Source organism: Salvia miltiorrhiza, unplaced genomic scaffold (assembly GCF_028751815.1).
Source record: "Salvia miltiorrhiza cultivar Shanhuang (shh) unplaced genomic scaffold, IMPLAD_Smil_shh fragScaff_scaffold_2_2:::fragment_3, whole genome shotgun sequence".
NCBI classification, from domain to species: domain Eukaryota; kingdom Viridiplantae; phylum Streptophyta; class Magnoliopsida; order Lamiales; family Lamiaceae; genus Salvia; species Salvia miltiorrhiza.
In genome coordinates, this window is record NW_026651451.1 from 187776 (window position 1) to 207931 (window position 20156).

General features: G+C 38.7%; 1 protein-coding gene and 1 long non-coding RNA gene across 2 annotated transcripts; both read right to left on the minus strand.

Moving 5' to 3' along the window:
* Positions 1–281: 281 nt before the first annotated feature.
* Positions 282–19023, minus strand: LOC131002895 (uncharacterized). The gene is made up of 3 exons (XM_057929389.1): positions 18344–19023; positions 941–1192; positions 282–310 (listed from the first exon to the last, which is right to left on the minus strand). Exons 1-3 carry the CDS (start codon positions 18942–18944, stop codon positions 282–284), a joined length of 882 nt encoding a protein of 293 aa, XP_057785372.1. The 5' UTR covers positions 18945–19023.
* On the minus strand, positions 362–1001 carry LOC131002889 (uncharacterized). Its single transcript, XR_009094441.1, has 2 exons — positions 941–1001; positions 362–651 (listed from the first exon to the last, which is right to left on the minus strand). It is a non-coding gene; the product is annotated as an uncharacterized LOC131002889 (long non-coding RNA).
* Positions 19024–20156: the final 1133 nt, after the last annotated feature.

Genomic DNA, 20156 nt, shown 5'->3' on the forward strand with positions numbered 1-20156 from the left:
CGATTCGGGTCAAAATGCAGATTCAAATCAGGATGTGGATCAGGGTCTGAGTGCAGGTGTAACCCGATTGTACGATACACCTAGTTGTACCCAAAATCAGAATAATGTTTCCCTTTTGAATGTTTTCTAGATTGTTTTGCTCAACGTATTGGATTCATTCTTGATTAAGGTATTTTTTTAACCTTGTTGCTTAGATCTTTAAACCGGGTCTAATAAACTATATACATATATATTGAATGAACTATATCAAAATTAAATTATAAATATATATCTTTTCAAGATCAGAACTTGAATCCATCTTCCATTTCATCTGTTTATCAACGCATATATATGAAAATGAGATAAAAACAAGACACAAAAATAAAAACAAATTCCAGATTGATATCTTTGAAACCAAAAACTTAATTAGTGATCGTTTATGATGAATTCAACGTTCAATGAATTCCTAAATTAACAACCTACACACAACAGTCATTCATCGCACTATTCATCAAAAGAATTTTAGCTATAACTCGTTTACTATCAAGTCGAGCTCTGCTCGCTCTATACATTATGCGGATGCCGTTGCGTTCGATTTTTGACGAGGAGGAATTCGCAACTGAACCTTATCGCGTCATAAACCGTGAATCCAATCGCAACAGAAGGTACAACCTGAAGGAAAGGATCAAACAGTATAAGCATCACGGATTCTTGACAATTCTTCGATGGCAGAAATAAAATTAGCTCGTCTCTTCATGCCCAAAGAAGTTAGGGTCGGACCACGATCATTCATCGTAGAAAGGTGAAATATACTAGAAAGCTATAATACTTACGGCTCATGTTCGATCAAAATGTGCAGATTTCAATATTTGTGCCTATCGGGAAGTCTACCTCATTTCACTAACGCGTTGTGATTCGATAAAAGAAGAGACGAGTGAATTGACTCGAGATGGTAAGTTACCTTGATGTAATTGATGCTTAGGCCAGCGAACAACTGTCTCCAACCGTGACTCGAGACGGTGCAATACCTGCATCTGCCTCCTCACAACATCTAACGGGTACGTCAAAGTCTGTCCAAGTACACCGGCTATGGCTCCACAGGATAGCCGCATTACAATCGACTTCTGGTGTTCTTCGGGGACGTGCCTCTTGAGTTCCTCGTAGACGTAAAACTTCAGGCCAGCATACGGAAGAATACCTATAAGTGTCGGACCTGCGCAAAGAAACATCTTCGATATCAATTTTGATAGTAAAATTTTGCAACTTCAGGTTATTATTATTAGCAAAGAAAGTACAAATGCATGCATTGATGCCTCTAAATATTTCAAAACGACGCTGAAATAATATAAGATCAAACGCAAAATCTTGCATGCGACGGGTCAAATCTGTTTTGACCCGACCCGCGTCAACATATTATATAAAATGTTTAAACAAATAAATACAGATTGAGCCTTTGGTGCAATGGCCATAGCACGCCATTTCTCCTTGGTGGCGAGGGTACGAAACCCATTACATGCAATTGCCATGTTCTTTTTCCTTTTTCTTCACATTTTTTTGTTTTCTTTTTCTATTTTGTTTCTTTTTGCGGTTTTGTTTAGTTTTTTTGTTTTGTTTTTACGTTTTTTTTTTCATGTTTTCTTTATTATTTTTTTTTTCTTTGCATTTTTTTTTTATTTTTTCTTTTTGGCATTTCTTTTTACTGTTTTTCTTTTACATATTTTTTTATATATTTTGGTTTTTTTTTCTTTTCAGTATTTTCTTTATTTTTCGTTTGTTTTTGTATTTACTGTTTTTCTTTTGCTTTTTTATATATTCTCGTGAAAAATGTAATACTTTTAAAATATTATATTTCTTCATATCATTAATTACTTTTTCTGACGACAATAATTACTTGAACAAATAACTAAAAGTATAGGTTCTCGTGAGTAAAAATAGAAATTATCGTAAACAAATGTTTCAAAATTATTATATTTGTTTATTATAATTGTTACTTTTATTTATTGGAACTTGTTCTTTTAATTATTTGGTCAAGTAATTATTTTAGTAAGAAAAAAATATTGATTGATAAAAAGAAAATTAATTATTATTATGAAGAAATGTGGAGTAATATTTTTGAAACATTACATTTTTTCACAATAATGTTTATTTTTATTCATAAAAACTGTTACTTTTAGTTATAATGTATGAAAATAGTCATTTATCTGATACTCTAAACTCAATCAATCAAGTGTTTAGGGTTTAGAAAATATAATACTTTATATCAAATGAAATTAAATCCTTATATTAATATGAATATACATTTGTGCTAACAAGTGTACATTTTATACTGATTGAAAGTAAATATTTATATCTAGAAAATATTTAATTAATAATATTTAATTATATTTAATCAATCAAGTGTTTAGGGTTTAGTTTTCAAGGTTTAGGGTTTAGAATTTAGTGTTTAGGGTTTAGAAAACATAATACTTTATATCAAATGAAATTAAATCCTTATATTAATATGAATATACATTTGTGCTAACAAATGTACATCTTATACTGATTGAAAGTAAATATTTAATTAATAATAGAAAAAGTAATACTTATTTTCAATAAAAGTAAAAATTACATCTAGAAAATGTAATACTTATATTGAACAAAAGTAAATAATTATATTATCATAAGTATACATTTGTGCGAACAAATGTATATCTTATGCTTATGAAAAGTAAATATTCCTATTAGGGTTCAATATTCAGGATTTAGGGTTTAGTTTTCAAGGTTTAGGGTTTAGTTTTTATGGTTTAGGATTTAGTTTATATAATACTTTGTATTGAATGAAGATAAATACTTATATTAACATAAGTATACATTTGTGCTAAGAAAAGTACATTTTATACTTATTAAAAGTAACCATAATCTTAATAAAAAAAGTTACTATTATTCATAAGAATAAATGTAATATTTCAAAATTATTACTTTTTTCACGAAAATTGTTAATTTTACTCACGAAAACTTATAATTATAATTATTTGGTTAAATAATTATGGTTGTAAAAAAAATAACCATTGATATGAGTAAAGGTAATATGAAAAAGATTGAAAAAAATAGAAGAAAATAAGTAAGCTAACAAAAAGCGAAAATTAAAAAAGACAGAAAAGTTGGAAAAAAAAACTGGAAAAAAGTTATATCGAAAAAGAAACAACAAAAGCAAAAAACTGAGGAAAAAAAAGAGAAACCCAAAAATAAGCAAAAAAATCGAAAAAGTAAGAAAATGGTAAAAAGTGGTTTCGAACCCTTGACCTATTGAATAGAGGTGCGCATTTGAAGTCATCAACCACTACACCACAGGACAGTTTTGAACTTATTTACGAAATTTAAAATATAAATCTTTGATGCGGGTCGGGTTGGATCCGACCCGTCGCATCCTATGCGACCGCCGCACAGAAGACTAACTCAAGATCAAATAGATTAATCGAATTTCAAGTGCACCTATGCCACGGTAGAGACCGCGGACTCCCCCTTCTTTGTAGACTCTCTTGAATACATCTCCAATTCCATTGTAAGAAGGATTGGCATTAAAGTGTCTACTGTTACTACCGGGTACATGATCGAGATATTACAAAATAAATATTTTGAGATATTACAACTCAAAATAATTGAAAATATTACAAAAGAAAATAATATGAGAAATTACAACTCAAATAATTTTATACAACTGAAATATACTGTATAAATAAATTATACGTATAAAATAAGTCGAGTCGAGATGAATCTCTTCCCGCAAGAAGATTATCGCCCCGGTAGTGCTATTTGGTTTAGGCGTTTCTTCCCCAAAGGTAAAACGACTTCGTCTCGTCGGATGTAGCACCACAATCCGGCGAGCTCCGGCGAACTGAATAAGGATCGAAAACTGAGCTAGAGGTTGTATAGGATGAGGTGGAATGCAGAATGCAGAATATGTTGTGAGTTGTGAGTGTATTCTGAAGCGCACAACACACCCATATTTATAGGTGTTAAACCAAGTGTGAACGGAAGGTGTGAACGGCCGGTGTGAACGGACGGCAGTCAACTCCGGCGGAGTCCGATCCGGCGGCGGCGGTAGGTGGCCTCAATCGTTGAAGGTTGAAGCTGTCAAGTGTGGCACGCAAAAGTTGAAACTAAAGTGTTTCTGCTGCTGCTGCAGAGCTTCTGGAAGGTGAGGTAGGTAATGGGCTGAAGTGTTGGGCCTAGAATTAATTCTGTTGGGCCAAAATAATTAAATCCTGTTGGGCTAAAATAAAAGCCCAATGGAGTTGGTCCAAAAGAATAGTTTGGGCCCCAAACACCACCCCAAAGCACCAATTGCCAATTGCCAAGATCCAAGTCCGAGTCCGAGCGCGTGTGTGTGTGTGCGCGCGAGGCTAGTACTTAGATCAAGCCCACTAGCAAGCCCACAAGTCAATTTATCAACTCCATGTGCTTTGTTATTCTTATACATGAAAAACATCTCTATGTTTTCCAATGTGGGATAAATAACATAGCATACTAAATGTTATTTTCCCTCTTCAACATCCAAACTTTGACATACAATATCTCACTCACCGGAAATCGGTTTTGAGACTTCAAGTATATCACGTTGATCTACTCGAGATGTAGATTAACATCCAATAATTATTTTAATTAAATAATAAATATTTAATTAAATAATAATTTTCAGATATGGCATAAAACCATATTTTCAACAATCCCCCACATGAGTGAGAAATCAGTATGCGAATGTATGCAGACATTTAGCTCAGTCCTCTTAAGAAACAACATTGCATTTGGAAAGGTAGCTTGTGGCTTTGAACCTGCCATAGTCAATGTTATCGAGTATATCGGCGGCCTAGTGGATTGTGTTCCTTGAACTAGTCCTCCTCGGTGTATACTGAGTCAACAATATTGACACAATATTGCTTCAATCCTTATTCGTTCTCACGTTTGTGTCCATTACAGGCCTTGGAACACCTCTTTGGATTCATAAGTGTTTCAATCGAAACGGCCCCACTTCACACTTACATAGGTGACTCTTAACTCAAGTATCCTGCTATACTTGTCCTCTTCGAGGAGTTCTAGAGTCATTAAAAGTCAAAGACTTAACCTCACCACGTGCAGGTTTCTGAACACTCACTGTTCTACAAGGAATAGGCAATTCGAGTGTTCAACACACGGATTTTCATAGCTTAGTCGTCCCATTGAACCAAGTTCTTGGGATCCTCCAGTCATCATGGTTGGGTTTCCACTATGATTATCCTTAATTTGTGGACTTCAAACCCATTCCCCCTAACAGTTTATACATCTGATCTCGATGGATACTTTTTGTTAAAGGATCCGCTATGTTATCAATTGATCTTATATAATCAATTTTGATAACTCCACTAGTGATCAGATGTCTCACGGTATTATGACGTCGACGAATATGTCTCGACTTACCGTTATACAAATGGTTTTGTGCTCGTCCGATAGCAGCTTGACTATCACAATGAATTATTACGGACGACACAGGTTTCGACCAACATGGAATATCCTCGAGAAAATTTTTAAGCCACTCGGCCTCTTCACCAGCTTTATCCAAAGCTATGAATTCTGATTCCATGGTCGATCTAGCAATACATGTTTGCTTCTTGGATTTCCAAGACACAGCACCACCCCCCACAGTGAATACATAACCGCTCGTTGAAAACGAGTCTTTTGCATCAGATATCCAATTTGCATCACAGTACCCTTCAAGTACAGAGGGCTCCCTAGTATAATGAATCGCATAGTTTTGAGTATATTTCAAATATCTCAAAACCCTTTCAAGAGCTTTCCAATGTTCATTACTAGGGTTAGCTGTAAAGCTGCTCAACTTGTTGACCGAGCATGCTATATCGGGACGAGTGCAATTTGTTAGATACATCAAGCTCCCAATAATCTTCGCATATTCTATCGCGTCAACAGGTTCTCCCTTGTGTACACTCAAATGCACACTAGGTTTCCATGGTGTCTTAGCTATTGGCTTGTCAAAAGCGTTGAATTTCTTTAACACTTTCTCAACGTAGTGAGATTGTGTTATAGCAATACCATCAGGTATTCTTAGAATTTTATTTCCAATGATAACATCAGCTAAGCCCATATCTTTCATGCTAAAATTTTTACTTAGCATGCCTTTGGTTTCTTGAATCACTCGGGAATTACTTCCTATGATGAGCATGTCATCTACATAAAGACAAACAATAACATATCCGTTATTAGAATTCTTAATGTAGATACATTTATCGCACTCATTGATTCTGAATCCATTTGACAACATTACACTGTCAAATTTTAAATGCCATTGAAGCGGTGCTTGCTTCAACCCATATAAAGACCTTTGAAGTTTGCATACTTTGTGTTCTTGCCCAGGTACTACAAACCCTTCAGGTTGCTTCATATATATTTCATCTTCCAACTCGCCATACAAGAATGCAGTTTTCACATCCATTTGGTGAATCTCGAGATTGTGCAAGGCAGCAATAGCGAGAAGCATCCGAATAGATGTTAGTCTAGTCACAGGTGAATAGGTATCGAAGAAATCGTACCCTTCTTTCTGCCTGAAACCTTGAACGACAAGTCGGGCTTTGTACTTATCTATAGTACCATCAGATTTGTACTTCTTCTTTAGGATCCATTTGCATCCTAAAGCTTTAGCACCAGGTGGTAGATCTACTAGCACCCAAGTATGATTCTGCATAATGGACTCAATCCCAATATCGATGGCTTCTTTCCAGAGAGCTGCATCTGAGCCAGACATAGCTTCTTTAATCGTCACCGGTTCGCCATCTAGCATCAAGACAACATAATCCGGTCCATAGACATTAGCTTTTCTAACTCGTTCCCCACGTCTCGGTTCTACATCCATAGGTTTAGACCTTGGTCTTTTCCTATTAGGTGGTACAGGATTAGAACCCGTGGCATCATCTACTTGAGTAGAATTACTAGCTACTTCCATAGGTTTAGAACCTGTAGCATCACCATCAACTCCATCATTAGAGTTCGATGTAACTTTATCCTTGTTATGATAGATATTTTCAAAGAATATATCATTCCTTGATTCTATCGTTGTCCCAACATGTATATCAGGTATCTCCGATCTATGCACTATAAAACGATAGGCACTGCTATTAAGTGCATAACCAATGAAGATACAATCCACCGTTTTAGGTCCTATTGTAACTTGCTTTGGTAAAGGCACTTCTACCTTGGCTAAACACCCCCACACTTTGAGGTATTTATACGAAGGTTTTCTTCCTTTCCATAGCTCATAGGGAGTTACATCTTTCCCTTTGAGAGGAATTTTGTTCAACATATAATTGGTCGTTAATACAGCTTCTCCCCACATGTTTTGGGGTAATCCTGAACTAATCAACAAGGCGTTCGTCATCTCCTTAAGAGTTCGGTTCTTGCGTTCAGCAACGCCGTTAGATTGTGGTGAATAAGGTGCCGTAATTTGATGTATTATACCACTTTCGTTGCATAATTTAGCAAACGGAGCTACATATTCTCCATCTCTATCACTTCGAACCATCTTAATTCGACATCCAAGTTGATTCTCGGCTTCATTTTTGAAGTTTCTAAAAGCTTCAATAGCCTCATCTTTACTTTTCAATAAGTAAAGGTAACAATACTTTGTGCAATCGTCTATAAAGGTGATAAAGTACTTCTTGCCACCTCTAGTTTGCACAAACTTTAAATCACAAACATCGGTGTGAATAAGTTCCAATGGTTGAGTGCTCCTTTCTACCGATTTAAACGGTAACTTAGCCATTTTGGCTTCAACACAAACTTCACATTTTTCTTGTGAGTTGTATTCATCAACTTTTAGTAAATTCATTTTTACTAATCTCTTTATAGCATTTAGATTAACATGTCCAAGTCTACAATGCCATAAATCAGAACACTCAATCAAGTAAGTAGAAGAAGTTGATGCATCTTTATTGATTTTTGCCCTGGCAGGCTTACAAGCTCTTACTCCAAGTTTGAAAAGTCCTTCGGAGGCATAGCCTTTCCCTAGGAACTTTCCCCACTTGCGTATTACAACATAGTCAGATTTGAAAAACAATTCAAAATCCTTTTTCGTAAGCCTAAAGCCCGAAATTAAATTCTTTCGGACAGTTGGAACGTGTAATACGTCTTTCAATGTGATCTCCACGCCCGACGTGAGTTGAAGAATCACATCTCCCATGCCAAGGACTTGGGATGTCCGCTCGCTAGCCTCCATTATCGTTTTGTTTTCCACTTCCTTGTAGTTGTGGAACAACTCACGATTTATGCATATATGGACGGTAGCGCCGGTGTCGACGAACCAAGCGTTAGGGTTGTCCACATGATTCACCTCGGAGATCATGGCAGCAAAGTCATCTTGGTTCCAATCGTCGAAGTCCTTCTCGACGTTGTTCACGTTGCTCTTTGCCTTCTTCCGCTTTGGCTTGCGGCAATCCTTAGCCATGTGACCTTGTTTGTCACAATTAAAACATACACCATCAAACTTTGATGGGTAGTCCCGCCTTGCTTCCCTTTACCCTTATTATTAGGGTTAGGGCGACCACGTTTGTTGGAGGGACCGCCTTTCTCGGTGAGATTGGCCTTTGCCTCCATCGGAGCTTTTCCCTTTTGATCACGGCTTCTCACGTGATCCTCCATTTGAAACTTGGATATCAATATCGGCACGGACATCTCCGAGCGCTCATGCTTCAAAAGGTTTTGAAATTTTCTCCAACTAGGAGGTAATTTCTCTATGATGATTGCAACGAGCAATGCATCCGCCAAGGGCATCCCTTCGGCTTGAACCTCATGTAAAAGATTTTGGAACTCTTCCACTTGGTCCATCAATGGCCGGGAGTCGATCATTTTATATTCCAACCATTTGGCGACGACATACTTGGTAGTATTCGCCTTGTCCACTTGATACTTTAGATCAAGGGCCTCCCACAATTGTTTCGCGGTTTCATGAACCTTGAAAACACGGTAGAGCCGTTCGTCCAGAGACATGAGAACGGTGTTACGGCACAAGTAGTCGCCGTGGCACCAGTTCAAATATCCGGCACGAATTTCTTGGCTCGTCTCCCCTTCACTCGGGGTTGGAGGTTTATCCTCCATCAAGAATCCGGCAAACCCCACGGTTGTGAGGTAGAATAGCATCTTTTCTTGCCAATATTTGAAATTCTTGCCCGAGAACGTTGATGGTTTCTCGGCAAGACCATTAGTTCTAGATGTTTGCAATGGGGCCATGGTTGAAGATGAAGCCCCCATTGATGCAAACGAGGAAAACATTGATGACGTAGTTGAACCGATGGTTGCAGAGGTGGTGGAGCCGTCCATATTGATGTCGGTGTGAGCCATTTCTCGAACGTGTATCAACGGCAGAGAAATAATCTTCTTGCGATTGTTACTACCGGGTACACGATCGAGATATTACAAAATAAATATTTTGAGATAATCTACATCTCGAGTAGATCAACGTGATATACTTGAAGTCTCAAAACCGATTTCCGGTGAGTGAGATATTGTATGTCAAAGTTTGGATGTTGAAGAGGGAAAATAACATTTATTATGCTATGTTATTTATCCCACATTGGAAAACATAGAGATGTTTTTCATGTATAAGAATAGCAAAGCACATGGAGTTGATAAATTGACTTGTGGGCTTGCTAGTGGGCTTGATCTAAGTACTAGCCTCGCGCACACACACACACGCGCGCGCGACGACGCCGGAGTCGGACGGGCTGGGCTCGGACTCGGACTCGGACTCGGACTCGGACTCAGATCTTGGCAATTGGTGCTTTGGGGTGGTGTTTGGGGCCCAAACTATTCTTTTGGACCAACACCATTGGGCTTTTATTTTAGCCCAACAGGATTTAATTATTTTGGCCCAACAGAATTAATTCTAGGCCCAACACTTCAGCCCATCACCTACCTCACCTTCCAGAAGCTCTGCAACAGCAGCAGAAACACTCCAGTTTCAACTTCTGCGTGCCACACTTGACAGCTTCAACCTTCAACGATTGAGGCCACCTACCGCCGCCGCCGGACCGAACTCCGCCGGAGTTGACTGCCGTCCGTTCACACCGGCCGTTCACACTTGGTTTAACACCTATAAATATGGGTGTGTTGTGAGCTTCAGAATACACTCACAACTCACAACATATTCTGCATTCTGCATTCCACCTCATCCTATACAACCTCTAGCTCAGTTTTCGATCCTTATTCAGTTCGCCGGAGCTCGCCGGATTGTGGTGCTACATCCGACGAGACGAAGTCGTTTTACCTTTGGGGAAGATACGCCTAAACAAAAGAGCACTACCGGGGCGATAATCTTCTTGCGGGAAGAGATTCATCTCGACTCGACTTATTTTATACGTATAATTTATTTATACAGTATATTTCAGTTGTATAAAATTATTTGAGTTGTAATTTCTCAAATTATTTTCTTTTGTAATATTTTCAATTATTTTGAGTTGTAATATCTCAAAATATTTATTTTGTAATATCTCGATCGTGTACCCGGTAGTAACAATCGCAAGAAGATTATTTCTCTGCCGTTGATACACGTTCGAGAAATGGCTCACACCGACATCAATATGGACGGCTCCACCACCTCTGCAACCATCGGTTCAACTACGTCATCAATGTTTTCCTCGTTTGCATCAATGGGGGCTTCATCTTCAACCATGGCCCCATTGCAAACATCTAGAACTAATGGTCTTGCCGAGAAACCATCAACGTTCTCGGGCAAGAATTTCAAATATTGGCAAGAAAAGATGCTATTCTACCTCACAACCGTGGGGTTTGCCGGATTCTTGATGGAGGATAAACCTCCAACCCCGAGTGAAGGGGAGACGAGCCAAGAAATTCGTGCCGGATATTTGAACTGGTGCCACGGCGACTACTTGTGCCGTAACACCGTTCTCATGTCTCTGGACGAACGGCTCTACCGTATTTTCAAGGTTCATGAAACCGCGAAACAATTGTGGGAGGCCCTTGATCTAAAGTATCAAGTGGACAAGGCGAATACTACCAAGTATGTCGTCGCCAAATGGTTGGAATATAAAATGGTCGACTCCCGGCCATTGATGGACCAAGTGGAAGAGTTCCAAAATCTTTCACATGAGGTTCAAGCCGAAGGGATGCCCTTGGCGGATGCATTGCTCGTTGCAATCATCATAGAGAAATTACCTCCTAGTTGGAGAAAATTTCAAAACCTTTTGAAGCATGAGCGCTCGGAGATGTCCGTGCCGATATTGATATCCAAGCTTCAAATGGAGGATCACGTGAGAAGTCGTGATCAAAAGGGAAATGCTCCGATGGAGGCAAAGGCCAATCTCACCGAGAAAGGCGGTCCCTCCAACAAACGTGGTCGCCCTAACCCTAATAATAAGGGTAAAGGGAAGCAAGGCGGTAGTCAACCATCAAAGTTTGATGGTGTATGTTTTAATTGTGACAAACAAGGTCACATGGCTAAAGCTTTAGCACCAGGTGGTAGATCTACCAGCACCCAAGTATGATTCTGTGTAATGGACTCAATCTCAATATCGATGGCTTCTTTCCAAAGAGCTGCATCTGAGCCAGACATAGCTTCTTTAATCGTCACCGGTTCGCCATCTAGCATCAAGACAACATAATCTGGTCCATAGACATTAGCTTTTCTAACTCGTTCCCCACGTCTCGGTTCTACATCCATAGGTTTAGACCTTGGTCTTTTCCTATTAGGTGGTACAGGATTAGAACCCGTGGCATCATCTACTTGAGTAGAATTACTAACTACTTCCATAGGTTTAGAACCTGTAGCATCACCATCAACTCCATCATTAGAGTTCGATGTAACTTTATCCTTGTTAGGATAGATATTTTCAAAGAATATAGCATTCCTTGATTCTTTCGTTGTCCCAACATGTATATCATGTATCTCCGATCTGTGCACTATAAAACGATAGGCACTGCTATTAAGTGCATAACCAATGAAGATACAATCCACCGTTTTAGGTCCTATTGTAACTTGCTTTGGTAAAGGCACTTCTACCTTGGCTAAACACCCCCACACTTTGAGGTATTTATACGATGGTTTTCTTCCTTTCCATAGCTCATAGGGAGTTACATCTTTCCCTTTGAGAGGAATTTTGTTCAAGATATAATTGGCTGTTAATACAGCTTCTCCCCACATGTTTTGGGGTAATCCTAAACTAATCAACAAGGCGTTCATCATCTCCTTAAGAGTTCGGTTCTTGCATTCAGCAACGCCGTTAGATTGTGGTGAATAAGGTGCCGTAATTTGATGTATTATACCACTTTCGTTGCATAATTCAGCAAACAGAGCTACATATTCTCCACCTCTATCACTTCGAACCATCTTAATTCGACATCCAAGTTGATTCTCGGCTTCATTTTTGAAGTTTCTAAAAGTTTCAATAGCCTCATCTTTACTTTTCAATAAGTAAAGGTAACAATACTTTGTGCAATCGTCTATAAAGGTGATAAAGTACTTCTTGCCACCTCTAGTTTGCACGAACTTTAAATCACAAACATCGGTGTGAATAAGTTCCAATGGTTGAGTGCTCCTTTCTACCGATGTAAACGGTAACTTAGCCATTTTGGCTTCAACACAAACTTCACATTTTTCTTGTGAGTTGTATTCATCAACTTTTAGTAAATTCATTTTTACTAATCTCTTTATAGCATTTAGATTAACATGTCCAAGTCTACAATGCCATAAATCAGAACACTCAATCAAGTAAGCAGAAGAAGTTGATGCATCTTTATTGATTTTAGCCTTGGCAGGCTTACAAGCTCTTACTCCAAGTTTGAAAAGTCCTTCGGAGGCATAGCCTTTCCCTAGGAATTTTCCCCACTTGCGTATTACAACATAGTCAGATTTGAAAAACAATTCAAAATCCTTTTTCGTAAGCCTAAAGCCCGAAATTAAATTCTTTCGGATAGTTGGAACGTGTAATACATCTTTCAATGTGATCTCCACGCCCGACGTGAGTTGAAGAATCACATCTCCCATGCCAAGGACTTGGGATGTCCGCTCGCTAGCCTCCATTATCGTTTTGTTTTCCACTTCCTTGTAGTTGTGGAACAACTCACGATTTATGCATATATGGACGGTAGCGCCGGTGTCGACGAACCAAGCGTTAGGGTTGTCCACAAGATTCACCTCAGAGATCATGGCAGCAAAGTCATCTTGGTTCCAATCGTCGAAGTCCTTCTCGACGTTGTTCACGTTGCTCTTTGCCTTCTTCCGCTTTGGCTTGCGGCAATCCTTAGCCATGTGACCTTGTTTGTCACAATTAAAACATACACCATCAAACTTTGATGGTTGACTACCGCCTTGCTTCCCTTTACCCTTATTATTAGGGTTAGGGCGACCACGTTTGTTGGAGGGACCGCCTTTCTCGGTGAGATTGGCCTTTGCCTCCATCGGAGCTTTTCCCTTTTGATCACGGCTTCTCACGTGATCCTCCATTTGAAGCTTGGATATCAATATCGGCACGGACATCTCCGAGCGCTCATGCTTCAAAAGGTTTTGAAATTTTCTCCAACTAGGAGGTAATTTCTCTATGATGATTGCAACGAGCAATGCATCCGCCAAGGGCATCCCTTCGGCTTGAACCTCATGTGAAAGATTTTGGAACTCTTCCACTTGGTCCATCAATGGCCGGGAGTCGACCATTTTATATTCCAACCATTTGGCGACGACATACTTGGTAGTATTCGCCTTGTCCACTTGATACTTTAGATCAAGGGCCTCCCACAATTGTTTCGCGGTTTCATGAACCTTGAAAACACGGTAGAGCCGTTCGTCCAGAGACATGAGAACGGTGTTACGGCACAAGTAGTTGCCGTGGCACCAGTTCAAATATCCGGCACGAATTTCTTGGCTCGTCTCCCCTTCACTCGGGGTTGGAGGTTTATCCTCCATCAAGAATCCGGCAAACCCCACGGTTGTGAGGTAGAATAGCATCTTTTCTTGCCAATATTTGAAATTCTTGCCCGAGAACGTTGATGGTTTCTCGGCAAGACCATTAGTTCTAGATGTTTGCAATGGGGCCATGGTTGAAGAAGAAGCCCTCATTGATGCAAACGAGGAAAACATTGATGACGTAGTTGAACCGATGGTTGCAGAGGTGGTGGAGCCGTCCATATTGATGTCGGTGTGAGCCATTTCTCGAACGATCAACGGCAGAGAAATAATCTTCTTGCGATTGTTACTACCGGGTACACGATCGAGATATTACAAAATAAATATTTTGAGATATTACAACTCAAAATAATTGAAAATATTACAAAAGAAAATAATTTGAGAAATTACAACTCAAATAATTTTATACAACTGAAATATACTGTATAAATAAATTATACGTATAAAATAAGTCGAGTCGAGATGAATCTCTTCCCGCAAGAAGATTATCGCCCCGGTAGTGCTATTTTGTTTAGGCGTATCTTCCCCAAAGGTAAAACGACTTCGTCTCGTCGGATGTAGCACCACAATCCGGCGAGCTCCGGCGAACTGAATAAGGATCGAAAACTGAGCTAGAGGTTGTATAGGATGAGGTGGAATGCAGAATGCAGAATATGTTGTGAGTTGTGAGTGTATTCTGAAGCTCACAACACACCCATATTTATAGGTGTTAAACCAAGTGTGAACGGAAGGTGTGAACGGACGGCAGTCAACTCCGGCGGAGTCCGGTCCGGCGGCGGCGGTAGGTGGCCTCAATCGTTGAAGGTTGAAGCTGTCAAGTGTGGCACGCAAAATTTGAAACTGAAGTGTTTCTGCTGCTGCTGCAGAGCTTCTGGAAGGTGAGGTAGGTGATGGGCTGAAGTGTTGGGCCTAGAATTAATTCTGTTGGGCTAAAATAAAAGCCCAATGGAGTTGGTCCAAAAGAATAGTTTGGGTCCCAAACACCACCCCAAAGCACCAATTGCCAAGATCCAAGTCCGAGCCCGTCCGGTGTCGTCGTCGTCGCGCGTGTGTGTGCGCGAGGCTAGTACTTAGATCAAGCCCACTAGCAAGCCCACAAGTCAATTTATCAACTCCATGTGCTTTGCTATTCTTATACATGAAAAACATCTCTATGTTTTCCAATGTGGGATAAATAACATAGCATAGTAAATGTTATTTTCCCTCTTCAACATCCAAACTTTGACATGCAATATCTCACTCACCGGAAATCGGTTTTGAAACTTCAAGTATATCACGTTGATCTACTCGGGATGTAGATTAACATCCAATAATTATTTTAATTAAATAATAAATATTTAATTAAATAATAATTTTCAGATATGGCATAAAACCATATTTCCAATATCTACAACCTGAAAAATCGGAATAGCAAATGAAAATTCAACCACATATAGTATAACTAGGCAAGAGAATTCTGTGTATTTATGTGTGTCACTGCTTATTAGATTTGGACAATCATTTTTTGGTAGGATTCAAATGGGTTTTTCTTGAATCTCGTATAACTTCTTAATCGAGAAATTCAAATGCATACCTGATTCGTGAACGGTATTGCTCGTAGGCCATGAAATGTAATGCTGCATAGGGTACAATCCGAAGTACACTTGCTCCATTCCCTCTGGATCACAGAAAAAATAGAAAAATAACGAAGAAGAATAAGCCAACCGGGCAATCTGGGTGATGATAAATAGATAATGACTCGAAATGAATGGTTTGAAGCTTACTTGTAAAATCCTGCTACACCTTCATGCTTCAGTAGCTTCTTCAACGAGGGGTAAACCCCTAGAGACTGAAAACCTTGCGTTCTAGTCTAGAACAGCAACGAGGAACAAAATCAGAAACGCATAATAATCCAAGCAACATTTCCAATTTGAATCTGAAGCTAAAATAGATGTAGCTTCATCTAATAATTCAATAAACTCTATCTAGAAAAACAGTCAAATTAAACAGTAAGAGATGTTGTACATTAGTCAAACCAAGTTCAAAAATATTGCCACAATTCAAGTTATAGCCGCACAACCGGGTTATACCTTCACTTAAACTTTGGCTCGCACCCTGATTTGAACTCATATCATGATCCAACCCATATAAATAATCTTATTCTGAATACGGGTCAACCCGGTTGTACGGTACACCCAGGTGTACCCAAGATTTTGTGAAATATATAATTTTTTGCAGAAATATATAGTTCTTGGATAGTCTTTCAGTACAACAATGGGTGTCTCTCTTTATCTCCCACTTGTTTTTCAGTTATGCTGCCAATGAAAATGAAAAACCACTGTGAATAGAATTAATAAGAAATCAAAAGAAAAAGTAGGAAAGGAATCAATTTAAACCAAATCTACAATTCCTACTTACCTTAGTCGTCTTCCTCCTCGGAGTTAGAACTAGCAAGCTCGGAGTTAGGACTAGCAAGCTCGGAGTGAGGACTAGCAAGTTCGAAGTTAGGACTAGCAAGCTCGGAGTGAGGACTAGCAAGCTCAATACGAACTTGAAGGGCTCCTTCCCCATAATAGACCTCGTGTTCCTCTGATATTCTATTAGCAGATTCCACAACCGCTTAGTTACAACGGTTCACATCAATTTCTCTAAGTGTGGATATTTCTGCGAAATCTAAAGGGATCTCCACCAACTTACATACTGCAACAAGATGAAGGGACTCAAGGCATGGAAAGTGGGAGCTTTGAGTATTCCATATTTCTATACCATCACAGCACTTAACAGTCAAGAATATGAGACTGCTGAATTGGCCTTCAGTTGTTTCCCACTTCCCTTGGTTGAATCTCCCATTGTTGAGTGTGAGCTTCCGAAGATGGGGCAACACACCTACCTTATCCAATATGTCTTGCCAGCAATAACTCGATCCTTCACTACGAAGAACCAAACTCTTGAGCGATTGGGGAAAGTTGATTGCACCCGTTGCTAAGAAAGAGCAATTCAAGGACTTAAGTTTAGTTAGAGCATCAAGATTGCTGAGACAATACATGTCATCGTCACGCTCTCCCCGGTTAGAAAAAACCAATTTTTTTATATTGGGAATTTTTTTGACCACTTCTTTGCTGCACTTGAAATCTAACACGTTCCCCAACCTTTGCAGATTTCCTAAAACAATGTCATCTCGGTCGTTAGGAGGATTTGGGAGACGAAGCTTTGTGAACTCAACATGCCTGATGTGAGGCATGTACCAAAAATCAGTTGGCGCAGTAACCACACCGTAGTTATGAACAATTAGTGTTTGTAGATTCCAAAATCGCCAAATAGAATAAGGGAAATTCTCCCATTTAGCAAAGATTTCAAGGAACCGTGAGTTCACTAATTGATCCATGTTTTTAGTGAAATCTTCAAACGGTTGGAATCTAACTATTTTCAGTATCCCCAACAGACTCATACTGAGTGCTGACAGTTCTAGTCGAACACGCCACGTCAAAGAACGAGCTCGAGACATAGACGGCAAGGCGCTTATGGCTTCATTATCAGATGCGGTATAATAAAATCTTTCTTTTTGAGCTTCTCTCCAACACAAATCTCTCAACAAGTCATGAATTTTACAGTACTTCTTGTTTGCATTATTCCTTAAAACAAGATTTCTACCAATAAGGTCTTCCAAATACTCTTTTGCTATCTCTTCCAAATTTTTCCCACTTTCTGGTTTTAAAAATCCTTCAATAACCCAATATATAACAAGCCTTGAAATGTCAATCTCCACATCTTCTGGGAAAACTCCCATATACAGAAAACATGGTTTCAAATATTCTGGCAATTGCATGTAGCTCATATAATATTTTCAAGCAACGCTCATCATCCTCTAAATTAACACTTGCAGTCAAGTTTTCTCTATGTATTCCCAAAATTCTCTTGTATGTTTGGACTTGGCCAAAAGTCCTCCCACCACGACTATTGACAGTGGAAGTCCTCTGCAACCTTTTCCAATCTCTTTTCCGACTTCCTCCAATTCAAGAGGGCAACAACCTTCTTCTCCAAACACAATTTTGGAGAGAAGCTTCCAACTATTAGCCTCATCCAAAAGTTTCATCTCAAGGCTATCAGACTTGGACAATGTAGAAGCCAAATCTGAGAGTCTTGTTGTTACCACTATTCTGCTACCATTTTTATTACCCGAAAAATAATTCTTGACCCTATACCATGCATCAATGCTCCACATATCATCCATTACAATTAAGTATCTTCTACCAAACAAGTGTTGATACAATATTTCTCCTACTTCATCCTCACTCAAATTATCATCAATTTCATAATGTAATTGACGAAGAACTACTCCAAAAATTTCTCTAATGCTATATTCTTGAGAGATGGTAGCCCAAGCACAAATATCAAAATGTTCCTTAATAAGACGTTCTTCATAAACAGTTCTAGCAAGAGTGGTCTTACCCGAGCCGCCCATCCCTACAACGGGAATGATTAGTAGATCACGGCAATGTGAAGTGAGCTTATCCATCATTTGAAGCTTGACATCATCAGCACCCACCATGCTACTCTGAGGCGTAAGCGAAGAAGATCTCTTCTGCAAAATCGAAGAAGATCTCAAGGAATGAGGAGGAGTTGAGTTTCTGAGCAGCTGATGTTGGACTCCAACTCTCCCTTGAATTTGCTTGGCCTCCTCTTCGACAGAAGCCATGTCTTGTATCACCTTCTCGAGAGCTTTATACAAGCCATCAAAGCTCATATTTTCTCCATCATTTTTTACCTCATCAAAAATATGAGATACAATGGAGCATTCCTCATCGAAAATATGAGATTCAATGGCGTATTCGGCTGCATAAGCTGCATCTGCAATGCGAATCTCTAAGGGATCCGCTTCATTGGAGTAGACACGATGAGGATTATAGGATTGGAGCAATTCTAGCAAGAAACTGATTTTTTGAGTGAGAGACTCAACTTGTTTAATATGGAGAGGAATAGGAGGGCAAGGATGAAGCTGAAGGTTATCAATGATATGCATAGCAGAAACTAGAGTTGCATAAGCCGCCATGGTTGATTTGGAGTTGCAGACAGAAGCAGTATGAATGAAGATGAGACTTAATGATTCTGAATTCTCAAAGTCTGGCCACATATTGTTTCCAATCTACCTCAATTATTGATAACTTTAATTTCTCTTTTTACAGACTGGAAGATAGCGACTGGACATTCACTTAATCACTTATATTATCATCTCCAAATAATTTTGTCAATTTTTTTCTTTCCTATTCAAATTATCGTTCAATTTTGTATATAATCTCTCCGTCCCGCTTCAAATGGCTCTAAATTTTTCGACACGAAGATTAAGGAATGCGTGATAAAGGTGTATGATAGTGGGACCATCCAAAAAATAGTGTTAAATATTTCTAAATTTGAGTTGGCATTTAATGCGGAACAACCCAAAATAGAAATAAGGGTGCCTCCAACAATAAATCAGTTTCTTATTTTTTGAGGGTTCCACCATAGAACACACTCTTTTTGTATATCTATATATGTGTTTCCTAAGTAATTTTATTTGCATTATTATTAATATAATATTTATATATTTTTATTTTATTTTTAATTTAAAATTCTATATTTTAACTATCCAAATAATAAATTACATCAGCTTTATAATATAAATAATAATTAAAATTACATTACAAAAATTAAAGCAATTTACACAATTAAAGCAATTGAAATTAATTGTTTAGCCTTTTATTTCAAAGCAAAACAAATAAATGAAAAGTACTCCCTCTGTTCACCAGAGATATGCTATAATATTTTTTTTCGTCCGTCCACAAAAAATATGCCACATCCATTTTTAATTAGTAGTAGGGTCCACACCATTCCACTCATATTTAAAGTGGGACTCTTACTCCACTACCAACTTCACTCACATTTTATTAAAACCCGTGATGAAAGTGAAGTGACATATCTTTGGTGGACGGAGAGGGAGTAACAAATAATAAAAAACAATCACCGAAGACATTAAATAAATGAAAAGAAAAAATAATCAACAAATGGTGAAAAGCTCCAAATTAGCCGCAAAACAAAAAGGAAAAAGAATATAAAAAGGGAAAGGGTCAAGGGGGGACCCGCATGTGTGTGAAGATGGGTGCAATTTTGCGCCTAGTTTCTTGGTTTCCAAATTGAAACTGGTTCCTTCACACTCCAACGGTAGTTCCAAAAAGTGGAAACTGGAAATTGGGACTGTTGGAGGCACCCTAAGGTCATTTGAAGCGGG